A 26,754-nucleotide genomic window follows, 5' to 3' on the forward strand; every position below is an offset into this window, starting at 1 on the left:
CTTTAATTTTCTGATCACCATTCACAGAATTTTTAACGGAAGTGTTTTCTTATCTTAGCCAAATTGTAAATGTATCCATTGGATAGTATTATACACTATAAAATACGTACATATGTGTTCATTCCAAACTACTTCTGGCTTGTAAGCATTTAGTTGGAACAGTAATATCTATAACAAGTTAAAATTAGAAAAAAACTCACTTTGAGTAGAATCTACTTTTAAAACTATGGCACCTGCTGTTTTTCAGGTGTTTATAACATAGCCATAAAAGTTCACTCCAGGCTGAAACTTGGTATTTAAAAGTCTCAGCTCAGCAGGATTTTTAAATCAGATTTGGTTTAAATTAGTTTGACTCTTTTTCAGTTATAAAAAAGAGGGTGGAGGAAAGAAATTTTGATGTGTCAAATATAATTTTATTCATTCCTCTAGCTGAAAAACAGTTTTGCTTTATAAAGAGATAATTTGCAGGTCGTTAGCCCGTGACATGGAGTAGGGAGTCAGGGATTCAAAGGGAGAAAAAAGGGAGAGAAAGAATTACCATCCAAGAATCTGGCATTTGCAAATGCTTAATGTCTTCTATAAGAACATTTACCATGGATCCTTACTGAGCTTTCATAAAACTGTATCCGGGATATACAACATTTTTTTAATTGAAAAAACATGCTTTCATTCAGTGAAGTCAATAATAACTCATAGTTTAAGGTCTGTTTTCTCATATGTCAATGACTGGTGGATGAATTAAAGTTCAGACATAATTGATTTAGTACTTTCTAACTGTGACATTAAAGAATCTGAAGCAATCTGGGACCTCTGCTTCCCCTGTGTTTTACTGGAAGCTGGGCACCTACAATCCCTCTGGCTCATCTGAAAAATCCATCCTCCTTCTGTTGTATTCAGTGTATGTAAAACACAAAAACAATTTTAATTAAGTGAGGATCAAATAGAAAGATTCATATCATTTGCATTTACAATGCACCACCATTTGTATATTGCTTATATATTTATGCACACACATATGCACACACTGGCATGTCTGCTTACGAAGACCTTCAGTTGCAGCAGAACCTGGTAGGTGACTGGGCTGAAATTTTCCAAAGTTGCCAGTGGCTTTGGGTGCCTCTTTGTCCAAACACTTTGAGCCACATTTCCAGCTGTTCTGAGAAAACACATCTCCAGATGAAGCCTGTATAAGCTGTGGCTGCTGAATGCTGTTGTAAATCAGGTTTTTGGGGTACAGAAAAACTGAGGAAGCCAAAACTTGGAGGGCCATATTTTTTAAACTTAGGTAGCAAAGACTCAAAATGGCTAGTATTGATTTCTTTGAACAGAATACGTTGTGTGATATTTCTCCTTAGTTTTAATGCTTTTATACAATGGAATGCATTACCATAGTGTTCCCTTTCCCATCTGTTCCTCAGAAAGAAAGAAAGAGGTATGTAACATTACAAAAGGGGTCTTGGAAATGTTTATGCAAACTGTACTACTTTTCATCACTAAATCAAACCTGGAGACAAGCTAGCAGAGAAAGTGTTCTTTCTTTCCCATATAGGGGCTATGCATACTTTTGCTTTAACAATCCATCCTGAAATGTCGAGATTTTCACTTTCAGTTCATCTTGTGGTACATAACTCTGAAGATATGTGCCTGATGCTCCATGAATGATTATCATTTAGCGATGTTGCTCTCATTGTGAGGTACTGCCAAACCACAATTTGCAAGTACTGATGTCCTGAACGGCAATAGGATAATTTTGATACTTTGAGCTTGGCATTATCTCCATATCTCGGGTTTTGCTTTAAATTTAATTCTCATGTCTGTCCTAATGTGGCTATTTTACCAATAAACCAGACACATTTATTGTTTCTTTTTTTTTTTTTTTTGCTATTGCTCATGCTTTGACAGTTCCATAAAGTTTATTTCTCCCTGCTGCTTAGTGTCTTTTTATTCTGTTTGTTTTTCTCTACTTCCAGCTGGGATACAGTTTAATGAATTATTTTTCAGTGGGTGTGATATGGCTTTTATGGCCTGCCTTTGGAGATTGTGATTAATACAGTTTTCCTTTATTCTTTACCCTGACCTGGTTCCCAGTGCTCAGTGTAGTGATCATCACTGTATTAAGAATATTGAGATGATATTATCCTTGTTAAGCCTAGAACATGTTTTCATTCATTCTGTTTTTTATTCTTCTGCCTGCATTTTTATTTTTAGTTTCAGTCCTGAAATTTTTGTTTCCGTGCCAATATCTGTACATTTATTTTGTGTTGCAGTTGAATAAGATCTCTGCTGCTAGTGAGCTGTCCCACACAGTCATCAAATCCATACCTTCCCTGGATAAGTTTTTTTAAATTATTTGGGATCCAGGTTTGTGTCTCTCATTTTTTTCTTTTTCTTTTTTTTTTTTTTTGTGCGCTTATGTGAACATTTACAGAAACCATTCAGCATGTCAGCCAGGTTTGGATCCAGGTGTTCTTGGAACAGGCAGGAATCTTCCTAGCCATGACCAGGAATACACAAAATTTGCAAAACAGTCCTAACAGGGAGGAGGTAAAGGCAGGAGAGAAGAGATGGAAAACGGTAAAGAGGTGGAAAATTCTGGTAAATCCACACATACTGACATAGATTTTTAATTTGCATCTTAGCCTCTTAACAGCTTTTTATTCAGCCAGTCTGAAAATATTTTCTTATTCATCCCAGGCTATTTTGTTTTACTTCTTAAAGAAGGATGGTAGGTTATCTGTTTCTTGTGGCTAGCTACCCTTTACAAAGAAAAAAAAAATGTGCAGAGTCAGCACAGCCAGTTCTGGCATGCTCTTTCCTTCATTGTTTCATAGATACGTTCAAATCTGACAATGGAGTATCAGTAGGTTTCAGAGTTTGACTTCTAAGACTGATCAATTTTTCTTGCCTCGTTGCAGGAGGAACTGAAGAGCATGCTGTTATTCATACATGCTTGTCCACTGAGAGCTGGTTGGAGACCTCCAGCTTGTGTTATAGCTCTCAAGTAGAAATATGAGCTCAATCAAAACTCCAACTTGGTGGAAGAAGATTCTGCCACATGTCACAAATCTCTAGTTCCTATTAGCATCTAGTTTCTTACAGCTTATGAATGTCATACTTAAGTGGTTCCCTTTCCAGACATAGGAGTCTTCTCCGTCTTCTTATTCGCAATACCCATTATTTCTTTCCCTTTCTTCTCAGAAAAACTGCAGATCCACCTTTCTTATTTTATGTTTCTAAATACCTGTTTGATTTTCCTTGGTAAGTGTCATATGGTTCTCCCTGCAAGTGCTCTGTAACGCTTAGCTCTTCAGGTTTCCCAAAAGATTAGGGAAACTGGGTTATTTGGCCTTCCTACTAGCCCTCAAGGTTGTAGTTTTGTCACTACCTGTAGTGCTCTTCTAATTCTACACCTTCCATCCTGAGATTTCTTTTGGTCTCCCTAATGCACCAAGGCATCTCCAAAGTGGAAGGAGATTATTGAGAGATATCTTTCTTTGGATTTTTGGATTTTCTGCAATAGTTCGTTAACACAAAATCACTCGCCAGAGAATCATTTTTGTTGGTTGTTATGACTTTCCTGGCAACAGAAATATGTGATCTTTGTATGTATCTTTATTCAAGCAAAACCTTCATTTCTTGGTTTAATGACAGAGGTGGTAATTCCTTTCCTTAGATACATTTCAGTTTCTAGTGCAATTGTCTCAGTTTTAGTAATTAGTCTTTACTGAAATTTATACCACTAACACTCACATTTCTTAGAATTTATTATTATTGTCAGCACTGTCCACACCACCGTGGTTATTTTGGCAGTAATTGCAGTGTTTTACTGAGCAGTATTTGACATTTTTCAGAATTATATCACAAAATGTGTTAATATAAAAACATACATTATCTACTGTGTGGTCTTAAGAGCAGTAGGAGACATGACTGCCAATTAAATAATCTACTGAAATAACTTGATGATCTTTTCTCTGCAGTCTACTTAAATCTATATAAACAACTTTCTCGTAATATTGAAGTGATGTTTGTAGACTTACATTACAGTGAAAAATGATAGATACATCAGAATGCTGTAAATAAACTGATCTGAAGTCAGCAGCAAAGCCTCCGTGGTGGAGACATGGGCCCTAGGTATGAGGTTCAGCAAATAGAAGAAATGGGAAAGAGAAAACTGTCAATGACATCTTGAAAATGTTTCCATAACTCAGAAGATAGTACTCAATAACAGGTACATCAGAAATGTACGTATTGATATGCTTTGTGAGCAGGAAAAATGCCTGTGTTTAATTTTTTCTACATATTTCCGAGTCAGTAATGAGATCTACTGTCAAAGTGATTTTTATTTGTCTTTCTACATAGTGTTGATTATTTCCAAATTCATATATGGGATTTTCAGCCATTTAACTTGAATATTGCTAGCAGTGTAGTCCACAAATAGAAAGGGATTTGATTGTTTTTTTAAACCCATGTCCTTTAAAACCTGAAATCAACTTTGAAGATAGGGAAAATTTGCTTACTGTGTATTTTTTACGAGAAAATGGAAGCATAAAGCAAAAACTTGTCTACTTCATTTATTCATTAATGGGAGAACATACATTGAAATTCTGCATCTCCTCTTGTTGCTTTTCTGTTTGACACTACTTGTACACTGAAAATTGGAAACTGTTTTTATTTCACAATTTAGAAATCTGTTATTTTTGTGCAGAGTACAAAATCAAAATTTTTTTTCTACTTTCAGCATGCATGTAAAGTTTTTTGTATTCACTGTGTGTGAAGTCTGTGACTGTGATATCTGGAGGCCATGGGTAATCAAGCCCTCTTGTGCTTTAAAATTTTACCATAAAGCCAGGTTGTAAGCCGCTTACTTTCTGTGAATCAGAAGGACGACTCATATGAATTAATTGCTCATCGGCACAAGTACAGAGGACTTTTTCTGCCAAAATAAGTAGTTGAGATAAATACATTAAAAGAAGGTTCCAGATTAGAACCAAAAAGAAGACTAGTCCCATATAGTAGAATTTAGTCACTAATTTCTTCAGAAGTCAATTTTCTTCTGTTAGAAATTAGTTAGGAGAGGTGAGTTGTCTTCCTGCTTTCATGCTTGACCAATTCGATAGCTTTCCATGATGGTACGACTGGCTGAGTAGATGAGGGGAGAGCAGTGGATGTTATCTACCTCGACTTCAGCAAGGCTTTCGACACTATCTCCCATAACATCCTCCTAGGGAAGCTCAGGAAGTGTGAGCTGGATGAGTGGTCAGTGAGGTGGATTGAGAACTGGCTGAATGGCCAAACTCAGAGGGTTGTCATCAGCAGCGCTGAGTCTAGTTGGAGGCCTGTAACTAGTGGTGGCCTGAGGGGTCAGTACTGGGCCCAGTCTTGTTTAACTTCTTCATCAATGACCTGGATGAAGAGTTAGAGTGTACTCTCAGCAAGTTTGCTGATGACACCAAACTGGGAGGAGTGGTAGACACACCGGAAGGCTGTGCTACCATTCAGCAAGAGCTGGACAGGCTGGAGACGTGGGCAGAGAGGAACCTGATGAGGTTCAACAAGGGCAAATGCAGGGTCCTGCACCTGGGGAGGAACAACCCCATGCACCAGTACAAACTTGGGGTGGACCTGGTGCAGAGCAGCTCTGTGGAGAGGGACCTGAGTGTCCTGGTGGATGACAGGTTGACCATGAGCCAGCAGTGTGCCCTGGCTGCCAAGAAGGCCAGTGGGATCCTGGGATGCATTAGGAGGAGTGTGGCCAGCAGGTCGAGGGAGGTTCTCCTTCCCCTCTACCCTGCCTTGGGGAGACCCCATCTGGAGTACTGTGTCCAGTTCTGGGCTCCCCAGTTCAAGAAAGATGAAGAGCTACTGGAGAGAGTCCAGCGGAGAGCTACAAGGATGATGAGGGGACTGGAACATCTCTCCTATGAGGAGAGGCTGAGGGAGCTGGGCTTGTTCAGCCTGAAGAAGAGAAGGCTGAGAGGGGACCTAATATAAATGCTTATAAGTATCTGAAGGGTGGGTGTCAGGAGGATGGGGCCAAGCTCTTTTCAGTGGTGGCCAGTGACAGGACAAGGGGCAATGGGCACAAACTGAGGCACAGGAAGTTCCGTCTGAACATGAGGAAGAACTTCTTCCCTCTGAGGGTGACAGAGCCCTGGAACAGGCTGCCCAGGGAGGTTGTGGAGTCTCCTTCTCTGGAGATATTCAAGACCCGCCTGGACAAGGTCCTGTGCAGCCTGCTGTAGGTGACCCTGCTTTGGCAGGGAGGTTGGACTAGATGGTCCCTTCCAACCCCTAACATTCTGTGATTCTGTGTTTAGCATATTTTTTTTTTCAGTTTAATTCCCAGGAGTGATGGTTTAGTTACCAAGACAATTCCATGTTTAACAGTTGCACAGCTTTTATAGTCGATAGCCCAGTTGTGTTGTGGGTTGTTTTATTTTAAATAAGAAGCTGCTATTATTTCCTGTCATAAAAATATTTCTTTTTTTTTCTGCCATTTGACAGTAAACTTTGTTAGTTATGAAACCAGATCATTCTCGGTATTATACGAGTCATTTACTATTAGGTTCACCTTTTATGGAATTGAATTTGTCTATCTTCTTCACTGGTGGGAATATGAGTTTATTGTTTTGGACTCCTGCTGAAAGAGAGAGGGGGATGCTAGTGGCATAACTGGAGGGAATATTTTTTTATCCTTTTCCACTCCATCTTTGAGGGCTTGTTGAAGGACAGAAGATTATTTTTTTCCCAACAGGACACACGGTTTCTTTTTTTTCCTTCCTCAGCAGGGGAAATCTCAGGCTTCTGGCACTTTGGCACATCACTGACTGTTAGAGAACATGGAGGCCCTGTTTACTGCTGGTTCTTGAGTCTTAAACAGCCCTCCACTGCTTTTATTATACCATTAATTGCACTTAATGCAGCTGCATTTCTAGTACGCTTGGCTAAGCTCTGAAAATTAAGTAGAGGATACTTTGTTATAAAATTCACTGTAATGAGCTCTGGTGGGACAGGGTCTGTTAAGTTTGAAATTACTTCAGGCCATTTCCAAAGAACTTAAAATATTTCACATCTATAAAAGTTTGCAACTAGATGAATAGCCAAAGGTATGGTTGAGAAGAAAAAAACCACAGCCCCGCAATATGCAGTGGATGGAATATGGACATTTTTAATACCAAATTGTTACATTTATTTTAAACATTTCTCATCTCAAGTAATTTGTTAAACAGAAAGTTTTCAAGATGACAGCATGTAAATTTTAGGTGTTTGGTTGACACAGTGGTTTTTATGCATACTCTTTTTGCTTCTGGCTTCTTAATCCAGACCATGCATTCATGAAACTGGAATAAATTTAGGACTCCCTCTGGGTTTACATAAATTGGTTCAAGAAGGGGTCACACCTCTCAGTACAAAAACCTTGTAAGAACTGCTGCAACTATTAGCCAATTAGCTTAATGTTACAACTAACAGCCTGTACTGAGTACTGATCTCTGGTATCTGCCTAAATAAATGACTAATACGCCTTCAATTCCCTCAGTGTTCTTCAGTTATATGACCACTGTAATGCTTTGCGGCTAATAAAATTTCAGATTGACTAATTTATTGGGTAGCTTTACCAAAACATCCAAGTAATCCTTTATATACTCATTAGAAACGGGTCCGAAATGAATTCTCTGAGGACTAAGTGGAAAAGTCTCTCTGGGATCAGCATCACTGAGATTTAGATACATTGGCACAAATCAGTAGAGGATCTTCTGTGGTTTTAGTGCGGCAATTTATCTACATTTTGTAGTTAAACTTTAAGCATGAGGTAATTAGAGGCCCCCAAGCTTGAAATTCATGCACCTTTTTCTGTTCCTTTAATAGATTTTATACAAGCTTGCCAAGCTAAATATTTGACAGATGCTAGTTGTATGTGGAAGCTCTGTACCAAACTTTCAGCTAGGTTAAAATCTGAAAATTATTTTCTTTTGTTTCGAGATTTTGAATGTAGAAATGGGTAGGAAGTCTGTCTGTTACTGAGGGTCAGTCTGCAGCCTATTGTGTCATGAAGAAATATTCACTAGTCAATAATCAAATACACTGTGGCCATTAGGTACTGCACCTGTTGTCCAGATGGGCTAACAATAAATGTGACACAGTCAATCATGCTTGCAGAATAGGGTGGACAGAAGGCTTTGGGGGATGTATCCAGGGTCTTCCTCTGTTTATCTAGACCTTTACATCTATACAGTTATGTGGTTGGGAGTATCTGGGTTAGGGCATTTTAATGTTAGAATCACTCCGGCAAGTTATTCCAAGTGACTCCATGGAATTTTGCGTTTCATTTGAGTTTTAAACTGAAATGGCAGCTCTCTTTTTATTAACTAAGAAAACTGTTATTTGACAAAGAATGGAACAATGTATCTCTGCTTGTTGAGAAACATTAAATAACATGAAAATTGTTTTAACTTTAAATGCAAATAAAGCTTGTTCTCTCTGCTAAACTTAATCCATAACAGGGTATTTTTAGAGCTATGAATCATTTATTAGTTTAGATAATTTTATATTATGACAAGTATTGAACACACAATTATTTGCAGTACTGTAATATAAAATATAGAATCAAAGCCCACCTTTATTGAATAAGATTAGTGTGTGCTAGTATTTGGTCTCTTGCCTGTTGGATACAACTGGCAAGAATGTCCAAATGAAACATGTTGCCTCTGCAGTGCTACCAGAAGTGGTGCTCTGATACCACTTCCCATTGTTCCTGTGGTTCCAGAAGAAGAGATAAGGATGGCTACAGATGAATGGGCCCATGTGAACTTCATGAAGTTCAGCAAGGCCAAATGCAAGGTCCTGCACTTGGGTCAGCGAAATCCCAAATATCAGTACAGGCTAGGGGATGGATTGATTGAGAAGAGCCCTGCAGAGAAAGACTTGGGTTGTACTGGTGGATGAAAAATTAGATATCAGCCAGCAAGTGCGCTTGCAGCCCAGAAAGTCCGTTGTATCCTGGGCTGCACAAAAAGAAGCATGGCCAGCAGATCAACAGAGGTGATTTGCCTCCTCTGCTCTGGGTCTCCCACCTGGAGTAATGCATCCAGCTCTGGGATCCTGAGTACAAGAAAGATATGGACCTGTGGTAGCGGGTCCAGAGGAGGGCTGCAGAAACTGAGGTTTGGAACACCTCTCCTATGCAGAAAGACTGAGAGACTTGAGGGTGTTCATCCTGGAGAAGACTCCGGGGAAACCTTATTGTGGCCTTTCAATATATAAAGGGGGCTTATAAGAAAGACGGGGGAAGACTTTTTAGTGTAGTGACAGGACTGTTACAGAATAAGTTTGATTAACTGTATTTTTCTCTCTGAATAGTCTTGTTTAGCAATAGTAGCACCCAGCTTGAGCTGTAACCTGAGAACTAATAAAAGAGGAACTGGAAACCTTTACTTGGACTTTATTTTGCAGGATCATAGGGTCAGACCCTGTTATGGTGGCCAGCGTGCATAAATTCATAACAGGATAAGGGGCAACGGTTTTAAACTGAAAGAGGGTAGATTTAGGTTGGACATAAGGAAAAGGCTTTTTACAATAAGGATGGTGAGACTACAGGTTGTCCAGAGAAGTTGTGGATGCCCCATCATTGGAAGTGTTCAAAGTCAAGTTGGACAGTGCTTTGAGCAACCTGATCTAGTGAAGGGTGGTCCTGCCCATGGCAAGGGGTTTGAACTAAATGATCGTGATGGTCCCTTCCAACCCAAACAGTTCTATGATTCTGTGAAAAAATTGCTGGATGATTTTTTCCATGACCTAGTGTTACACCTGGTTTGTGGATTGAGTATCACACTTTGAAGAGAGCTGGATCTTATAAGATGATATGTTGCCCTTTTGCCATAAGGAGACAATAATGTTTGGACTTTTTTCTGCAATAGACATCATAAAAACACCTCGTTCTATTTTCTGATTAATAAAATTAAGTTATTTTGGATTTCCCTGGAAATTTTGTCAGGTGTTTACCAAAGGAAAAAAATACACTCTTCTGTTGAGCCCAAACAGTAATTATTGTCGATATAGTACAATACAATAGAGTAACCAAAATCAAAAATTGGTGGGAGAAGCTGTAGCTTGATTAATTGCTATACTTACCCTATATTTATAATATGGATTCTAAGGAATTACAATTTCAAAGCTGACGTTGTGAATTGTATTGTGACACTTGATTAGCAGCTCTTTGATGTTGTATGGAATAGTATAACTTCGCTTTCCTTTCTAGCCAGCACTGTTTCAGGGAGGGTTTAAATGTATCACTTTCCCCAGGGCAAGAAAAATCATGATTTTTTAGGTGACTATCCAGAAAACAAGGGTAAGTCACAACCCTTTGGAGCTCTTCTACCAATAACAAAGTGAGGCAAGAAGATACGTCGCCTTTGATGATGAGTCCTTGAAATTTTGTTTGAGTGAAGAGCAGCTTCTCTGTAGTGTGATTTTAATGGAAGTTATGATGTTTTTTTTAAAATTCCCTCCAGCAGAAGGCTTTTTGGAATAGCATCTGAGAGTTTGGGAAAGGGGGGGTGTGTGTGTGTGTACATGTTTAGTGAGTAAATTTAAATTGTTCAGCCATTTAAACTTAGTAAATATCTGCTTCAGTATTTTCATTCCTAGCTGTATTGCCTTCTGGAGCTTCACATGTCTGAGAAGGTGATCCATTTCACCTCTCACAACACAGTTTTAAGTCCTCTGATTATAATGAGCTTCTTTCTCCTAAGGAACTTCCATGTTGTTGAAAGTGCCAATTCAAATAAGCTAGTGTGAAACAGAAAAATTAAGGGAAGAAAGAAGAAAAATGTGGAAGGATAAGATGATTTGAGGTAGTGTAATAGAGGCAAATATAAGATGGAAAAAGGGTGTTCTCAGTCCTTTCCAGGATCTTTTGTACAATGGGTTTTCCTTCATTAACTTTTAACAAATTAATTAATTAAGAATTAATTAACAGTTATTCTTTAGACAAAATATGTTTACACAGCAGTAAAAACTAGCTTGGGGACTGGAAGCAGCCCATCTGTGGTAACACAGAGATGAAAAAGTTATTTTATCTTGCTTCTTGGGAAAGTTTCATTGTCTTTTTTAGCACAGCTAAACCTTTATCAGTGGCCACATTAACCCGTTTACAGCTAGTCCTCTTCTGCCTACATTGTGGCTGTAAAGACATAATCCTTAGTCCCCAGCTGAAGGTATTTTGTGCCGGTGGTTCAAAACGAAGTTTGAACCACACAGAACAAATGGATTAGCAACACAGGAGTGTTGCCTTGTTAGCTCCGGTGTCAGCAATACTCAAACGGCCATCCGAAGCGTCAACTGACTAGTGAACTTAAAATGTCACCTCAGTGGAGCTAGAGTTTTCCGTTTGAGAACAGTGTGGGGGGTACAAGCCAATGTGGGAACTGCACCTTGAGCTTACACTGCAGTGGAGACCACTTATTTGCTTTTGGAAGGGTTGTAAACAAGGCATGGCTTTAAAGTTCTGTTTAGATTATCCCTAGTTCTTCCTTTCAGTTTACAGTCTTCAATTCTTTTTTTCCTTTATTACAAGTGTTTTGATTTTCAGTCTATTCTTTCTGCCATCCACATTTACTTTTATATATAAAAGAAGTCACATTTTTTTTTCTGAAGTCATCACTCACCAAAATATGTGTTTCTCTTCAAAAGACATCTGTCCATGAGCTGTCACAGCCATGTCTGTCTTTTCCAGCCATGTAGGTACCTCTTCATTCCTCAGATTCCTCCTCTCCTGTAGAAGGAGGAGTCACTATTATGTGAGGATTATTCTCAGAGAAGCTGGAAACAGAATTTTTCAGTGATACAGTTGGAAAAGTTAGGCTAGTTTTGCTCAACAGTTTATTGTTCTAGTGCATTCTCCCTCTTATTTGTGGAGAGAAGTATACCTTGCAATAATATTGCATTTGTAAGGCAAAGCCTTTGTATTGAAAGACTTGTTTGTCAGTATTCACAGAAAATAACTTACTGCATTTCTGATTTACCCTTCTACAACAATTGAGTGGAAATGTTTTTTTTTAACAAGTAAATTTCTCAGATTTTCAGGTATTATTAACAAAATAAGATACTGTTTGGCGTACAGCAGACAATTTAAAATAATCCAAAATGCCCTTAAGCTAGCACATTCATAATGAAAAATGTCAGAATACAAACTGTCTTCCAGGAGGTTACTAAAAGAAAAAAGAAAAATAGACAAGCAGTGTCAGATGTTATTCATTAGGTTTTCTGCAGGGTGTGTAAAAGTTGTTGGTGACAGGAGAGAAAAAAAAAGTGTGTTCTGTGTTGAGTTTGAGCAGTCTTCATTCAACTCTCTCTTTCTATTTTAGTTTATGTATCATATTGTATTATACTCTGGAAAAAAGTCTTTTACGTTTCAATCAATGAGCTTCAGTTTCAAATTACATAGTCGTGAAAATCTAGCTCTTCAGCTGGACTGAGGCAGCACGAGAAATAGTGTGTTTAAGAATTAAAAAGTGATGTTGGAATGCAACAAAATATGAACAGAATTTCAAGGACATTATTTCAGTAAATTCTCAGCTCACAGACTACTGAGCTGTTATATCAAGCAGATTATTTCTCTTTATAGCAAATGCATACATGCATTACCTTAGGTTTGGTAGGTGTATAACAGAATGTGATTGTTGAGAAACTATCTATATGTAATACTTTATCAGTATAATTGTAAAGATCTTAATAAAAGAAGGAGATATTTATCAGTGCTCATAGAAAGTGAGAAAGAGCTGATTTAAAGACTTAGACTGTTATCTTGCAAAATGAAACCTTGCCCCCAAAGTTGAGGTAACCATCTGTGTCCATGTCTGATTCAAGTACTGTGTGGGGAATGAATGCTGATGCTGTTAATTTCATTTGCTAAAGAAAACCAAAATATCTGGCTAGAATAACCCTCTGAACTTTGATGGTTAAGGTGTTCAAGGTATTTTTTGAACAGTGAGTGCCGTGCTTCTTGTCTTATAGTGGGACAGGCTTGACTTTCTCAGGTAGCAAGTGTGAATCTTAGCTATAACATAATCAAATAAAATTAATATTTTTCCTCACTGCAGAAAGAATCTTGAGCTAAATTAATTCCTTATGCTAATGAATGCGACTCTGCTGAAGTTGTTCCTACACACAATGTTCTTTTTGGCTGTAGAGGTTTTGCTTCCTGTTTTTCTCATTGCTAAGCTCTCACTTCCATATACTATTCTGGCTGTTTTCTGATGAAACTTTGCTCTGTTTTCCGGGTAGGTACTCCAAAGGTGAAGGAAACTGGACTTTTCTCCTGTGACAATTTAAAAAGATTCTACTGCATCTAAAAGGGGAAACACCAGTGGAGTGCTGGAGCAATAATAAAAATAACAGAAAATATGTTGACTTCTTATTTCTAATCTATTTTCAAGCTCATTCATCATGAACTGTATGAATTCTTTTAACTTTAGCAAAGATTTAAAGACTATATCACTATTTCCAGTAAAGATTTAACTATTCTTCTTACTAGGTGTTGGGATTCTAAGAGATTCTGTTTCCTTAAAGACTGATGAAACAGACTCTTATAAATGGTAGCACACTTTTTTTATATCTACATTAAGAATACATCCAAAGTATTGGAAAGTATTTCCCTTTACTACAGGGGCTTTGGATCAACCCTTTTTTTTTTTTCTTCTAAGCAGCACCACTTTTAAAAACAAGCAGTTCCATCTCCCAGTTTTGGGGACTTAACCAGGATTCTGATGTGTATGACCATTTCCCTTGAAGACTGCTTCATTAGGACTTGGTAATTTCTTGTGTAGCTTATGAACAGTCATTTTTCAGTCCTCAGCAATTCCAAAATACTATTTTAGCTCTTATAAAACTTCTTGGTGAAAATTTCTATCTTTTTTTTTCCTAGTGAGAAATTAAGAACCAGTTGCAATAAATTTTAAGCACTTGTTACAATTCTACTACAGCTGCTCTTGGTAATCTCATTAAATTTCTCCAGTTATTTTTTAAAATCACCAAATTCTCAGTAGTTATATTTTCTTACAGTCTCCCTTATGAATAGATAGAAGCAGCAGCTGGAAGACAAGCAAAAATAATTGACTAGTGGCACAGTTGGTTCTTACCAGAATCCTCAGTTAATTACACGATTCAGTTTTGGCAACAGATACAGATTTCTCCCCTGAAACTATAGATTGATTGCAGACTTGTACCCGGTCTCACTTCATTTATGAATCTTCATTATGTCTTCTTCTGACTGCATCACAAAAAGGAAAAGAGGCACGTAGCATACAAACAAATCCATGACTTACGTGCACCCGTCATAAAACCAAATCTGTAAAAACAGTAAAGCCCTAAATTCGCCTTAGAATCAGAAAAAGTTCTAAATAGTTGTGCACTTGGATTCATGTCCGTATGTCACTTACTTTGCTAGGATAATGATGCATTAATCAGTAATTGGTTGTTTCATACCTGGATTTTGTATTCCAGTGGTGAATGCGACACCTACATGTTCCAACAGCAATGTTTGATGTATTTTTAGATCTTTAGTCTCAACTCAACGTAAGGAGGTTTTTTACAGTGTTGATCTTAGCTGTGGGGCTTCCTTTTACTTAGCCTGTGATAGTATAACAGAAAAATGTGACATTGCTGGAAGTGCAGGTGACCAAAACCTATAACCGCTTACATCATCAGGTGCAGGGTTTTCTTTTTCCTTTGCTACTATCATCCAGTGTTCTGTAGCCCTTGTTATGAATTTAAATGACTGTATCAAAGGTGAAATTTGTGGGTTTTTTGGTGTCTGATACTGAGTGTTGAACATATTACCTAGCTCAGTAACATCTGAAGCTGTTTGTTTATAGAATTACATTCCACTTGCTGTCAGGAGGACTTGTGTGTGTTTCTTAAGAAAATGCGTTGGGCATTTGTAGCCACATAGTGAATGGTTGGCTTCCAGTTCAGACAGTTGTGAAATGCCTAGCCTTGTCATCACGCTTGGCCATGTTAGCATAGCCCTCATAGCATACAGTATCATAGGCCATTAACACTGAAGCATTTAAATCTTCAGGTACTGTGGATATATAAATAAAATTTCACATCTGTTACGCCACCAATAGTAATGATAAGCTACTGGATAGAATGCTAGTTGTAAAGCTTCTTATAATTTGTTTTCCTTATTTGTTTACTTTTTTTGTTACCGTAGATGAAGTAATTTTTTTCTGTCACGAGTTGCATTTTTCCCCTGAGCACTAAAAAAAGCTGAATTTGTCCATAAAATGATGTAGTGAGCGCAACAAAATGGAGGGTAAAGTAAGGATGGAAAAGAGCACTATGCGAGAAAGCAGACCTCTGTATATGAGGGTTTAGGTAGGGAAGCTGGATGTGTTTCAATGTTAGTATAAACAGGGAGGATGTGAATCACAGCTTGCACGTTTGCAGCACACCACTGTCTAAGGCATAAAAAGGCAATTGTATTGGCTCTAAGGAGGAGCAGCTTGCCTGTTTTGTTCACAGAAGATTCTGAAATAACACTGCCAAAATTTAAGGCAAGAAAAAAAGGAAGACATAACAAAGCAAGATTTCTCCTTCTTGACTTTCAGAAATACATTATACCTTGCTTCATGTAGATCGAACAGCTTTTGGTCCCCTTGACATAGTAGTGGCATACGAAACCCCTGTGGATGGATGGAGCGTCAGATTGGAAGTAAAAAGGTTGTGCCTGACTTACCTCAACATTTGTAGCAGATGTTACAAATGTCATAACATGAACCTTTGGGATCAAACTGGAAAAAAACCCAAGACAACAGATGTAGGCCTCTTAGTTTTACCAGCAAGTATAGTCTGACACTATATAACACTGTTCTGACTTGATGTTAATATCCTGTCCTCTTCCTGAAAACAGAATCAGTGACACTAACCTTTTCTGTAGCACTGAAGCTGGAAAGGGGTGACAGCAGTTTTCTTCCCAGAGGAATTTTAATACTAGTTTAAGAATAAGACAATAGAAGTATTACTCCACGAAGTGCCTTATTATTGTATCTGAATGAGTAATCCATACTCATCACTCATTTGAGTGGGAACTGAATTTTAGGGAATTTCTTCATGATGTCATAATGTTTATGCATTTTTCCACTGGTAGAGCCAAATCTTGCAGAGTGGACATTTATCTAAAATCCTGCTGAATTCCTGGGGGTTTAAGCCTTCGATTCACGCCACCTTTGTGTGTCCCTCTCTCTGCCTCACACGTCTGTCTCTACTTTGCCTCTTTCTCTTCCGTACTTCTGTAGACTTTTTTTCCCATCTCCTTACAGCAACTGAATTTCCTGGGAAGCTCTGATCTTATGTTAATTATGGAACCCAATTTCACTAAAACTACAGTAATATCTAAAGCATCTTTTACTTGCAGCTGTCTTCACCAGCACTTTCTCATCTATCCCCATCTAATTTTTTGTCAGTTTTCAAAACATTTTTGTGCTTCTTTTCACATTGCCCCTTATTTGTGACTCATCCTCCCTGGACTGAAATGTAAAGCCATTTCTCTCTGTTCTTTAAGACTCCTGCCGTCTAATAATATTGACATACGGTTGAAGAATAGGTGGAGTTGTCTGCTTCTTATTGTATCTATTTGTGAGAGTGCAATATAAGTGGACAGTCTTTATTAAGGTCACAATTGTTATTCTTACGTTCTGTATAAATTCTTTCTCCTCCTAGGTTTTTGGGAGCAAAAGGCAACGTTGTAAATATTTGTAAAGCAGCCAGTATAAAGTGAGTTTGATTCTGGGAAGTAGCTCTAATTCAGTTCTGTCACAGACAATGGTCCCTCCCCTCTGTGTCAAAGTGCATTTTGCTGCCTTACAGAGAAGCAAATGGCCAGAGTGAACGTTAATATTTACCCTTAATTGTTTTATGGGTGGTGCAGTTCTTTTGCTTCACCTGCTATTGATTTTAATGGAAATGATGTATTCTTTCTGCATTGTCTTGTACATGGTAGAGTCTGCATGAAGTTATTCCTTCTCCTGTTTCTCAGGTGCAGGCCCCTGTATTTTTTTTCCCTGTGCTTCAATTTAAAGCACTGGTGATTCTCTCTGCCACATCACTCCCTCAGGTGCTGCCATTCTTGAACTGGAAGCTTAGCCCTCTCCCTGAAGAATTTCATTGTCAAGGAGAAGAGTGGGGGCTCTCCCATGAAGAATTTTAATCACCCTGTCTGTAGCCCTTTTGAATGAGGCACAATTGTTCCTATAGTAACTACTACAGTGTGAGAGAAAGGCCACTGCTCCCTCCCCCAGCCACAGATTGAGAACTCTCTTTGCTTAGATGACTAGAAATTCTTGTACGGCAAAGACTTCATCCTTCACAGTGAAAAGAAAAATCTCTGAAATAAACTCTCAAAATGTACAAGTGAGTGCTAATAAAGAAACACTGCTGACTGCGTTATCAAGCAGAGAACATAAATATCTCAAATATACTTATTTTTAAGGTGTGTTTAACTTTCATTCTTGGGTTTTTTAGTTTTAAGAAGTTCAGAAAAGAAAAAAACAGACATTTAGGAATTAAGAAATTTTGTCTCCTCCTCCCCCCCCTCTACCGCCACCCCTCAGAGAACAAATTCTGTGGGAAGGAGGAAAAACCAGATGAAAATAATTAGGAAAGAGAAAAGAACAGGCTCATAAAATAGATGAAAACTTACACTAAGACAGCCACTTATCTAGTTTCTTTTTTCCATTCACTTTGAACCTTTTTTAAAGGAAGGACACATTATGTGTCTTCAAATCCATTGATTCTAGTCCAATTAACAAGTGATATAGTACTTTATGCTTTTTTGGCAAAAATTTAATTTGATGACTTTTAAGTTATTGAAACTAAAAAAGCTATTAAAAAAGTTTAAGAATATTGAACAACTTGAATTTGAAAAGCAAATTTTACTAAAAATTCTTTTAAGTCCTGGAGCTTTTGATGAAGCGTCACAGATGAACTACTGGAAATAATAAAACACACCTGTAATTGTGTTTCATAACATTTTCTTTTATTACCCAGTACATTCTTGATAACTGCTTAGTTATTCTGTGGAACGTTTTGATTTACTTTCTCAACCATGGATTCCCCAGTAATGAATACATGCTCTATACCAGTGACTGAAAGATGGACATCTAGAATAATAGGCATTCGTGTACACAAAAAATAGATTTGAACTGCCATTGTTAGCTTTGTAAGTTGATTATCATATATTGCATTATGCATCTTACATGTAGTCCTTTGTGACAAATCTGTTCTGATACTTTACTGATGTGATACTTAGTTGGTAATGGCACAGCATTAATGATTCCCATAGCTTTACTAAACCAAGATAAAATACCTTTCCACATATGTTGCAACTCCGTCTGAGATTTATTTCTGTTTCCCATCTGTGAAGGTGGATAAGAGACCTAAATTTTGGATCATGTGATAGCTTATGGTGAGGTAGACTGGTGGCATAATTTAATTTCTTTGGATACCCTTTCCAAATCAGAGGGCAACATCTCTGCTTACATCATGCTGGTTGACTATCATTCATCTCACTTTAGATCAGGCTCTGAATAAATATCCTCTCTGCCTTATGTCCTCAACATATGTGATAGGCAGAGGAGTTGACTCTTGCTGGAGATTTCTTTCAAAACTTAGAATCGGTCATTAATGGGATAGCAAAGAGCAATCCATGGAAAAAAAACCATATACATCACAAAGTATTAAATATGAAGTAAGAAAATTAATTTTAAAAAATAGCTTCTTTGGATTTTAGCATACATATATACATACATATATGTCCCGCCTTTCTGAGCCTAATGTTGGTTATGCTTTGTTCTTCCCTGACACTGCATCTGCTGTTGTTCAGTTTAGCCCCTCAGTGTCCCTGTCTTTTCTAAAATACAGCTTTTAAGCATTTCCAAATTACTTGTTATGTCTCATAGGAAAACCCCAAGGTTTTAAGATGACATCTCATCTCTTCCCGTAAAATTATCTTGGTTATCACATTCACCTGCATTGTTCTTTCCTGAGCATTTGGAGTTGTTCCTAGAAATAACAAAAGATAGATTTTCTTGTAGAATCTACTTTGCACTAAGGCAAATGTATTAGAAATTGTATTGTAATTTCTGTAGACCTTTTTTCTACTTTGAAACAAAAAATGTGAAACTCTGGAAAAAAATACTTAGAAGATTATAGCCACACTCATGCTGTGAACTGCTTTGCACATACAGTCATCTGAGACAATTCAGACAACTCTACTTCTTACGCTCTCTCATCTGGAATGATGATGTATTTTGTCGATACCTACAGGGAGAAATATTAGCCAACCCTGTGTGAAGCTTCTGTGGAATCAACCTGATATGGTTACATATTTTGTGAATAAAACAGATAATGCACTTTTTGATGGGGAGTTTATAAACTTTCATATTTATGTAGATCTGCTCAAGCTTTGCTAATTAAAGTCTGACTTTACTGGCAGTCATAATTAGAGGTCTTCAGGATCAAAAAAATGAAACATGGGCTCTTGTTTTATATAATTCTTCGGACAGCAGATTACCTAAAAGAGTGTAACAGGGTGGCCCTGTGTCCACCTCTGCTTCCAAGCATGCAGAAAGGTGCTGCTCAGAAAAGTCAATGAAATGAAATACAAAAATGAGGATTTTGAGACTAATTGAGAAAAAGCTTTTATAAGTATGTAATAATTCAGAGGAATTAATTAAGAAGTTCAGTATAGTTTTTAAACACAGTTTTCAATCTATTGTCAAAGCAACAGAATTTAAAAACTCTTGATGTGAATTTTACCAGACTTTCCACAAAACCAGTTTCTTTTGAGAGGTGGCATGCAAAGTCTCACCAAAGTGTTTTAGGGGAAAGTGACTATTGTGCTGACGATAAGTGCTTTCACTCCTAGTGATCAAGGAATACTGCTTCTTCTTGATTAGAACTCTGTCTTTACTAGTAGAAAGTCACAGTGAACATAAGCCTTTAGTCACTCTGTGGTGCAGTAGCATAGAAGTGAGTTTAAGAGGAAATCCTCTCTTCAGGATGCATTAATATCTTTTTTAGGCAGTCCACATTTTTCTTTTCCATGGTTTCCCACTCTTCCTAGCACAATTGCAAATGCTTTTGAGATTGTATTAAGCATGCTTAGACTGCCCCCAAGACACACTGAAAGGGATGTAGTTCTTCCTTCACCTCACGCATAGCCAGATTAGTTATTGAGGGAGGAAATTTAAAGAGGAATTAGTGAGCAGCTAGAATTTTTTCATTGTTAGTAGTTTGCTATGGAGTAATCCTATGCCAGGAATAGACATGTCAGTCTGGATAGTAGAAATCATGGTCCAGTCCCATGGAAAGTAAAAGATTTTAGTAGACAGATTCCTCTGCCCTAGCACTACAAAGTGCATGTGTGAAAACAATCTATCTTCTTGTCATTATTAATAGTCAGTATTTAATACAAATATTCTTTTGGTCTACTTTTTGGTGAACCACAAGTGTGCATTCAAATCTTAGACTTAGTCAATTAACTGTAGATGGTACGAAATAAGACGACATGTGAAAAAGCCTATTTAGAGACTTTTGTTCGTACCATTAAGACAAGAGAAGCTTGGGAGAAAAATTTGGAACAATTGGAACTTATTTCTTTTGTGACTCCTGTTGCAGTTTTGTACACATGCTTCAGCCTTCTCCACATCCTAATTTCCCCTACTTCCTGTTATTTGAAAGAAAAAAATTATTTCATGCATACAGTATTTGGTTTCTGTAAAGCGTCTGCATTTAAAAAGAAAGACGCATTTTTAAAAAAGATCTGCATCCAGATCTTTAGGTCTGTGAAGGTAGTTGAGCTACTTTGATTTATAAATGTTGTGATATAAATCCTAAATTCCTTGCTTTCCAAGATTTCTTTGGGCAGCTGAGCAGTGGCTGCTGATGGTTCCACCCACAGGATGAGAGATTTAGAGATGACTGGCTGTGGCTTGTGTGATGGGAGCCAGTTCAGTATTTATAGTTTAAGTTTTGAAACTTTAGAATAAAATAACATCGTGACCTGCTTTTTAATCCAGCCATTTTAGTCTGTCTTCATTTCGTCTATTGTCATGCCAACAATCCATTCAATACAAATAAGAGGTTTTGTGCTGTGATTGGACTGTGAGATTGCCATGTTTTTGGAAGATACCAATGTATTTGTATATCCCAAATGGAGTATTTCTTCTGATGCAGACAGGCATCAAGGAATCTTGAAAGCTTGAATAGGTAAAATAATGAAGCAATGAAGTCAGAAGATCAAATAAAACAAGTTTGTTTCCCTTATTCCAGATTTATCTCAATATTCTTGTCTGAATCCACAAAATGTGAAGAATGATAGTTAGGGAAATGAATGAAATCCAGAAAGTGCATATTTAACAACTATTCAGTTACCAAAAAAGAGTTGCTGTATGGCTACCAGAAGCATAGTAGTTCTCTGTTTAATGCATTTATGCTGGTTGTAAAATTAGGAATTGTCATTACAACCCCGCATCACCTGAGGAAGTGCAAGACACAGAAATCAGAGTTCCACTGCTATAAAAATGTCAATGAACTGAATGGCATGAAAGTACTACAAGATATTTGTCTACACGTGTTCCAGCCACTAGGATGCAGGCATCAATAGAGGATTTAATTGACAAATTTTAAAGCAAAGATCTGTCCCTCTCCTGTTTTCTGGTACCTTACTGACCTTGAAGTGTTTTCATCTGAGCTATAGAACTGAGTATTCCAAGTATGAAGAACCGATGACTGACTTGTAAAGATACTGTGTTAAGAAGTTGCACCTTGTTCATGCACTTTATTCAAGTTATGATACCCACATGCTAAAAAAACATGCAATTAACAATTAGCATCATAGAACTGGAAGTAATATTCAGTATCTAATGGATACACTTAAAAATGCTAGGGGATTGTAAAGGAAGGATATGGGGCAGGAAACGGAAAATTAATCGGAAGGCAAATTCCAAATGGTGATATGTTCAGACAAGGTGTGGACAATATAGCACAGTCTAGATGGAAGAATGAAAGGACCTAAAGGATTTCAGGAAGGTTTTATGGTTTTTGAGGAATTTGGCTTTTTGCAATACTGTTATGGAGACTACTATGAAGCAATGCCTAACAGGCCAAAACTGTGAATTTCCTTTTTGTTTCTGGTAGATTATAAATGAAATGACCATACAAAGCACAGTGCTAACTGATAGCAATCATAATCGGAATACTGATAATCTTTACAGTGCTCTGTATTTTTTTTAGTCCCCCAACTAAAGCTAAAGTTTTTCTCAGAAATATGGGTACAACTCTAGTTTAAGCAAATGTTCTATAACGTAGCTGGAGGCAGAGTAAGGACAAAAGAACGATCATCTTTAAGTCTGTTTGCAAAAAGGAAAGTTAAAGGTGTCTAAGTTACTAGAAAATTTAATATGTTCTTATTTTTTTTCATTAAATAACCATGGCTGTTTATAGTAAGCATCACTACAACTATTGAAAAGATGAAACAGTGCAAAGAGAAGCAAAATGATTTAGAATCAGAAGGCTGATATAGAAGACTAAGTACCTAAAACTTGTAAAAGAATATTATTATACTGACATTTGGTCAGTTACTGTACTAACTGAAGTTAAAAATACCCCAAGTACAGAAGTTGGTCTATTATCAACTTCAGTTGCAGTCTAAAGAAGCAGTCTTGAAGCAGACTTTTCTCTTTAGTTGTTAACGTGTGTCCCTGAATACCTTCAGAGAAGAGAGAAGGACTTAGAAAATACTGGTTCTACAGCAGTCACCATTTGCAATTATGAGCTATTGCCTGAATCTATTAGCAATGAAGAAGCCACCTGTTTGCCCAGTATAAATAGCTTAGAATTTCCTGCAAGGAAATTATATGAAGCATTAATAAGGAATGATATTACATTTTTAGGTCAATATGACTATCAGTACTTGGCATTTATCTTTTCCTACTGATATCATGTTTGGCAGCCAGTATCATAGAAGACTAAGAAATTGTTGCTCTTTATTTTATTTTCGTCGGTGTTAAATTAGCTTATTCAGTAGTGGCAGTCATTCATTCTGCTTGTTTTAGTGGATCCTTGGTATTTTGTTTTTCTTATTATGCATTGTAAAGAGAGCAATACATAAAGATGCACTAGTGGTGTGATGGTTCTAGAGGCATTAGACCATCAGGGTCTTTGGATGTAAATATTTTTTACACACTTTAAAAGGATGCGAAATTAACTTCACCTATCTGCTATGAATATGCTTAGCTTTGTTACTAAGACAGGAAAGGAAGGGAAGGTTCCTGTCGCCCTATGCCCTCTTCTCCATGCTCTGTCTTGCTCTGGTCATGTGGCAAAGACAACTTAGATCTGAGAAGAAACCTCAGCTTGCAGTAGATGCCCACATTTGGGTATAGGCAGACTCAATTGTTGGCTTTGTGCTCCTGGCATAGCGAGTTTAATGAAATATTAGTTCTATGATTTCTCGTCCTTTTTAGTAGTCACTGCTGCCTTTGAAACATGACTGCCTACTACTTATTTTGTACTTTTAAACTATATAATTTAAACGTAGAAGCTGAAGTTTCAAGTACCTATTCCAGCAACTAACATAGATATGTGGGATACTACAATACTTCCCTAAGTTTAGCAATGACTTTGATAACTCAGATGTGTTTACAACTGTTGACTTTTTAATGTTGTGTTTTCTTCATTTCAGTTTCAAATAAGATAAATAACATGTTCAGATAAATCTCTCATATCTTCCTAATTCCTGAGTAATATTTACTTCTTATCCTCACATTTCAGAATGTTGAAGTTAGGTGTAGCCTCTTTTTCAGTAGTATTTTTTGATAAATTCTGCATGCTGTCATCACCATGTGCAAAAAGCCCTTCTGCAGGGACTGGGGATGTATTAGAATAAACGATTTGTTTCCAGAGTTCTTGGACATTTAAATAGACTTTTTTTAAAAAAAACTACTTCTATCCTTCAAATCTGAGTCACTGAAAATTATGTACCAATTTTATTTACTATATGCAAGACAAATTTGAAATTAACACTGGTGTATGAAATGTGAAACATGTAATAGTTAATGTCAAATGGTATGATCAGGGGTGCATTAGAAATGAATGTGCAGACTTTGCAACATAACTGGTTTTTGTTCAGTTATAGGTGCCCAGCGCAGGAGAAGTCCCAGTGCCCTTGCCATTGAAGTATTTGAATCACATTTGGGAAGTCATATTTTACAGGTAACAAAATGGCTGTTCTAAGAAAAATAAAAATAACTAACTAGTCATATTTCTACCAATAATGTGAATAGTATTGTTGTCAGCATGTATATTAATGAATTTTTTTTTTAAAGCTCATATTTCCTTCCTTTTAGAAAGCCCTGATTGGGAGAATGTTAATGAAAGGGAGGGCAAGTATTATTTAGCTGAATCAAAGTATTTTGTTGTTTAGAACTGTGCGGTAGGTACTTATTCACAGAATGCCTTTAAGTATTTGTGTGTCCATGTGCGCAAAACAGTATTTTGTGTTGGTGATTTTATTTGCCTTGTGTCATGTAGAGATTTTAGGGGTGGTTTTCCCCCACTTTGGTTTATGAGTACTGCTTTCCTCCCTGATATCCCAGTTGTCATGACTATATATCACAAATTTGTAACAATCCTCAAAGAGAAAAAAAGGAAACAGCAGCATGCCTCTTAGGTCTCCTTAGCTATGAGATAATAACTAATCTGATATTTGTCAAAGAATTTAGTCACACTGTATAAGTTGGTATAGTCCAAGAAGACTAAACTGAAAAACGATGACCTGATGGAAACATTCTTATGCATGCTTTGTTTTGTCAGGGTTACTACATCTTTCTTAGGCTGCAGTAATCAAACGTGGAGCAGAAGCAGTTAAGAACAAAATCTGATGTATTTTGTCAGCAAGGCAAAAACCCAGCACTGCAGAAAACCCCCATGTAGTCTTTTCTAAGCACATCACTCAGTAACTGCTCTTATTTAGCAATGTACACAGCTTCTCAATGCAAATATATTGCTTGGTGTATTTCTTTTGAGAGGTACAAAAGAGGTAAATTAGGATATTATCATCAGAAATATTCCACTTAATTTGAAATGATTGAGAGCTGTCTCTGTACTAACTCAGCTGTGGCATTCAAAAGCACTATGGATAAAGTCAGACTTTTCACATCTTTACAAAGTAACTAAATGCAGAATAGCAACAAAGATAATTTGAGGAAAACACAAAATTAACTAGTAGAATGAATTTGTCCTTGGAACAAAAATCATGAAGTCATTTACTTAGTTGTACACCCTTGGTAGAGGCCTAGGTCACGTTTTTGCTTCTGTTAGCAAATACTTGTGTTACGGTTACCCTATTAAAGATATCTGCACCCGTATCTACAGACCTGTGTTTGCATATTAGACAGAAATGCTGTTATGCTGTCTCATAAATGTAGAAAAAATGAAGAAATGGCGGTTTTGTTTTTCAGTTTGTGTAATTTGTCAGTGTGTTGTTTTGAGCATGTAAACATGTACTGTATATCCTAAAGGTATAAGATTTTGTACAATATGAATTATAAAAAGTATCTAGATAAAACATCGAGACTGATTTTTATACACTCCTTAGGTATTAAGTATAACCCTTTATGAATGAAAGTGAAAAAACGTAGGATGGCCACTTTGAAAACTACTTGACATTTGAGTTTTTCACTTATTGCGTGCTAAGAAAATTAGTGATTTTATTACTTATTTGAGGTAGAGTCCCATTTTGATTTTTATTTTTTATTTTGTTTTCAGGATGTAACTTTAGCATAGTACTAGTAAAAAAACCTGTATTGCACTTGTACCTGTAACTGAGGATTTTTCATTCAAAATGACCTTCAACATCATATTGACTATCTGTTGAGGTGTGGCCTTTTCGGAGAGGGTGGTACTTTACCAAATTACTCCGATTAATCTCTTAATTGATAGTAAGAAGTTCCACTCTGGCATTTAAAAGAGAATAGACTGTTGATGATGGATAAAGACAAATTAATAATGGTGGCAAGTTGATCATAATATGTTAAAATCTTGCCTCATTTTAGCAGAGTAATCAACACTTGGAAGGAAAGTCTAGGTCATGTATTCAAATGCACCACTTTTAACAGGTCTGAATGAACTTCAAAGTACTGCCTTGTGGTGTTATAGGTAGAAAGATAATCTCCAGAGGACAAAATGATTTTTAAGACAAGAGTGAGACAGATTCTGTGGTGCAACACAGTTCTAATGTTCTCATTTAGGTTGCTGCTCCTAGAAACTATTTTCAAAGCAGTATTGTGATAAGTATTGTTAGCGAGTGTAGTAAACAACTGTGGTTATACCTTGGGAATACCTGTGTTTGATTTCAGAGTCTGCTATCTGAGGGAGTTGAATTAATAGTTAGTTTGTTTAATCCCTTTTGCTATTAATATTTTGAAGGCTGGGTTAAGTGTAAACTCAGAAATGAAGGAGCCTCTCTAATCCTTCTAATATTTTGATACTTCAAAATTTATTGACAGAAACGAGAAGCATAATACAGTATGTTTAAAAAAAGTGGATATAGTTGATTTATAGTGATGTTGTAAAAACCGAAATGGAGATTTATATTGTGATATTTTACATCTTGATTCTACAAGCAAGTAGTATCAGTTAGTCATGTCAAAAAATTTCCAAGCCACAGCCAATTGCAGTATATTATGCTGAAGA

General features: G+C 37.0%; 1 protein-coding gene across 7 annotated transcripts in view; it reads left to right on the top strand.

Annotated features, from left to right (window-relative positions):
* Positions 1–26,754, top strand: part of NPAS3 (neuronal PAS domain protein 3) — a 636,093-nt gene that overhangs the window by 293,573 nt on the left and 315,766 nt on the right. For all 7 annotated transcript variants that reach the window (XM_075425465.1, XM_075425467.1, XM_075425466.1 and 4 more), the window contains one exon: positions 24,191–24,273. In XM_075425465.1, the coding sequence (XP_075281580.1) occupies positions 24,191–24,273 (83 nt within the window). The remainder of the gene's footprint in view (positions 1–24,190; positions 24,274–26,754) is intronic.

This window comes from Opisthocomus hoazin, chromosome 7 (genome assembly GCF_030867145.1).
Source record: "Opisthocomus hoazin isolate bOpiHoa1 chromosome 7, bOpiHoa1.hap1, whole genome shotgun sequence".
Lineage (NCBI taxonomy): Eukaryota > Metazoa > Chordata > Aves > Opisthocomiformes > Opisthocomidae > Opisthocomus > Opisthocomus hoazin.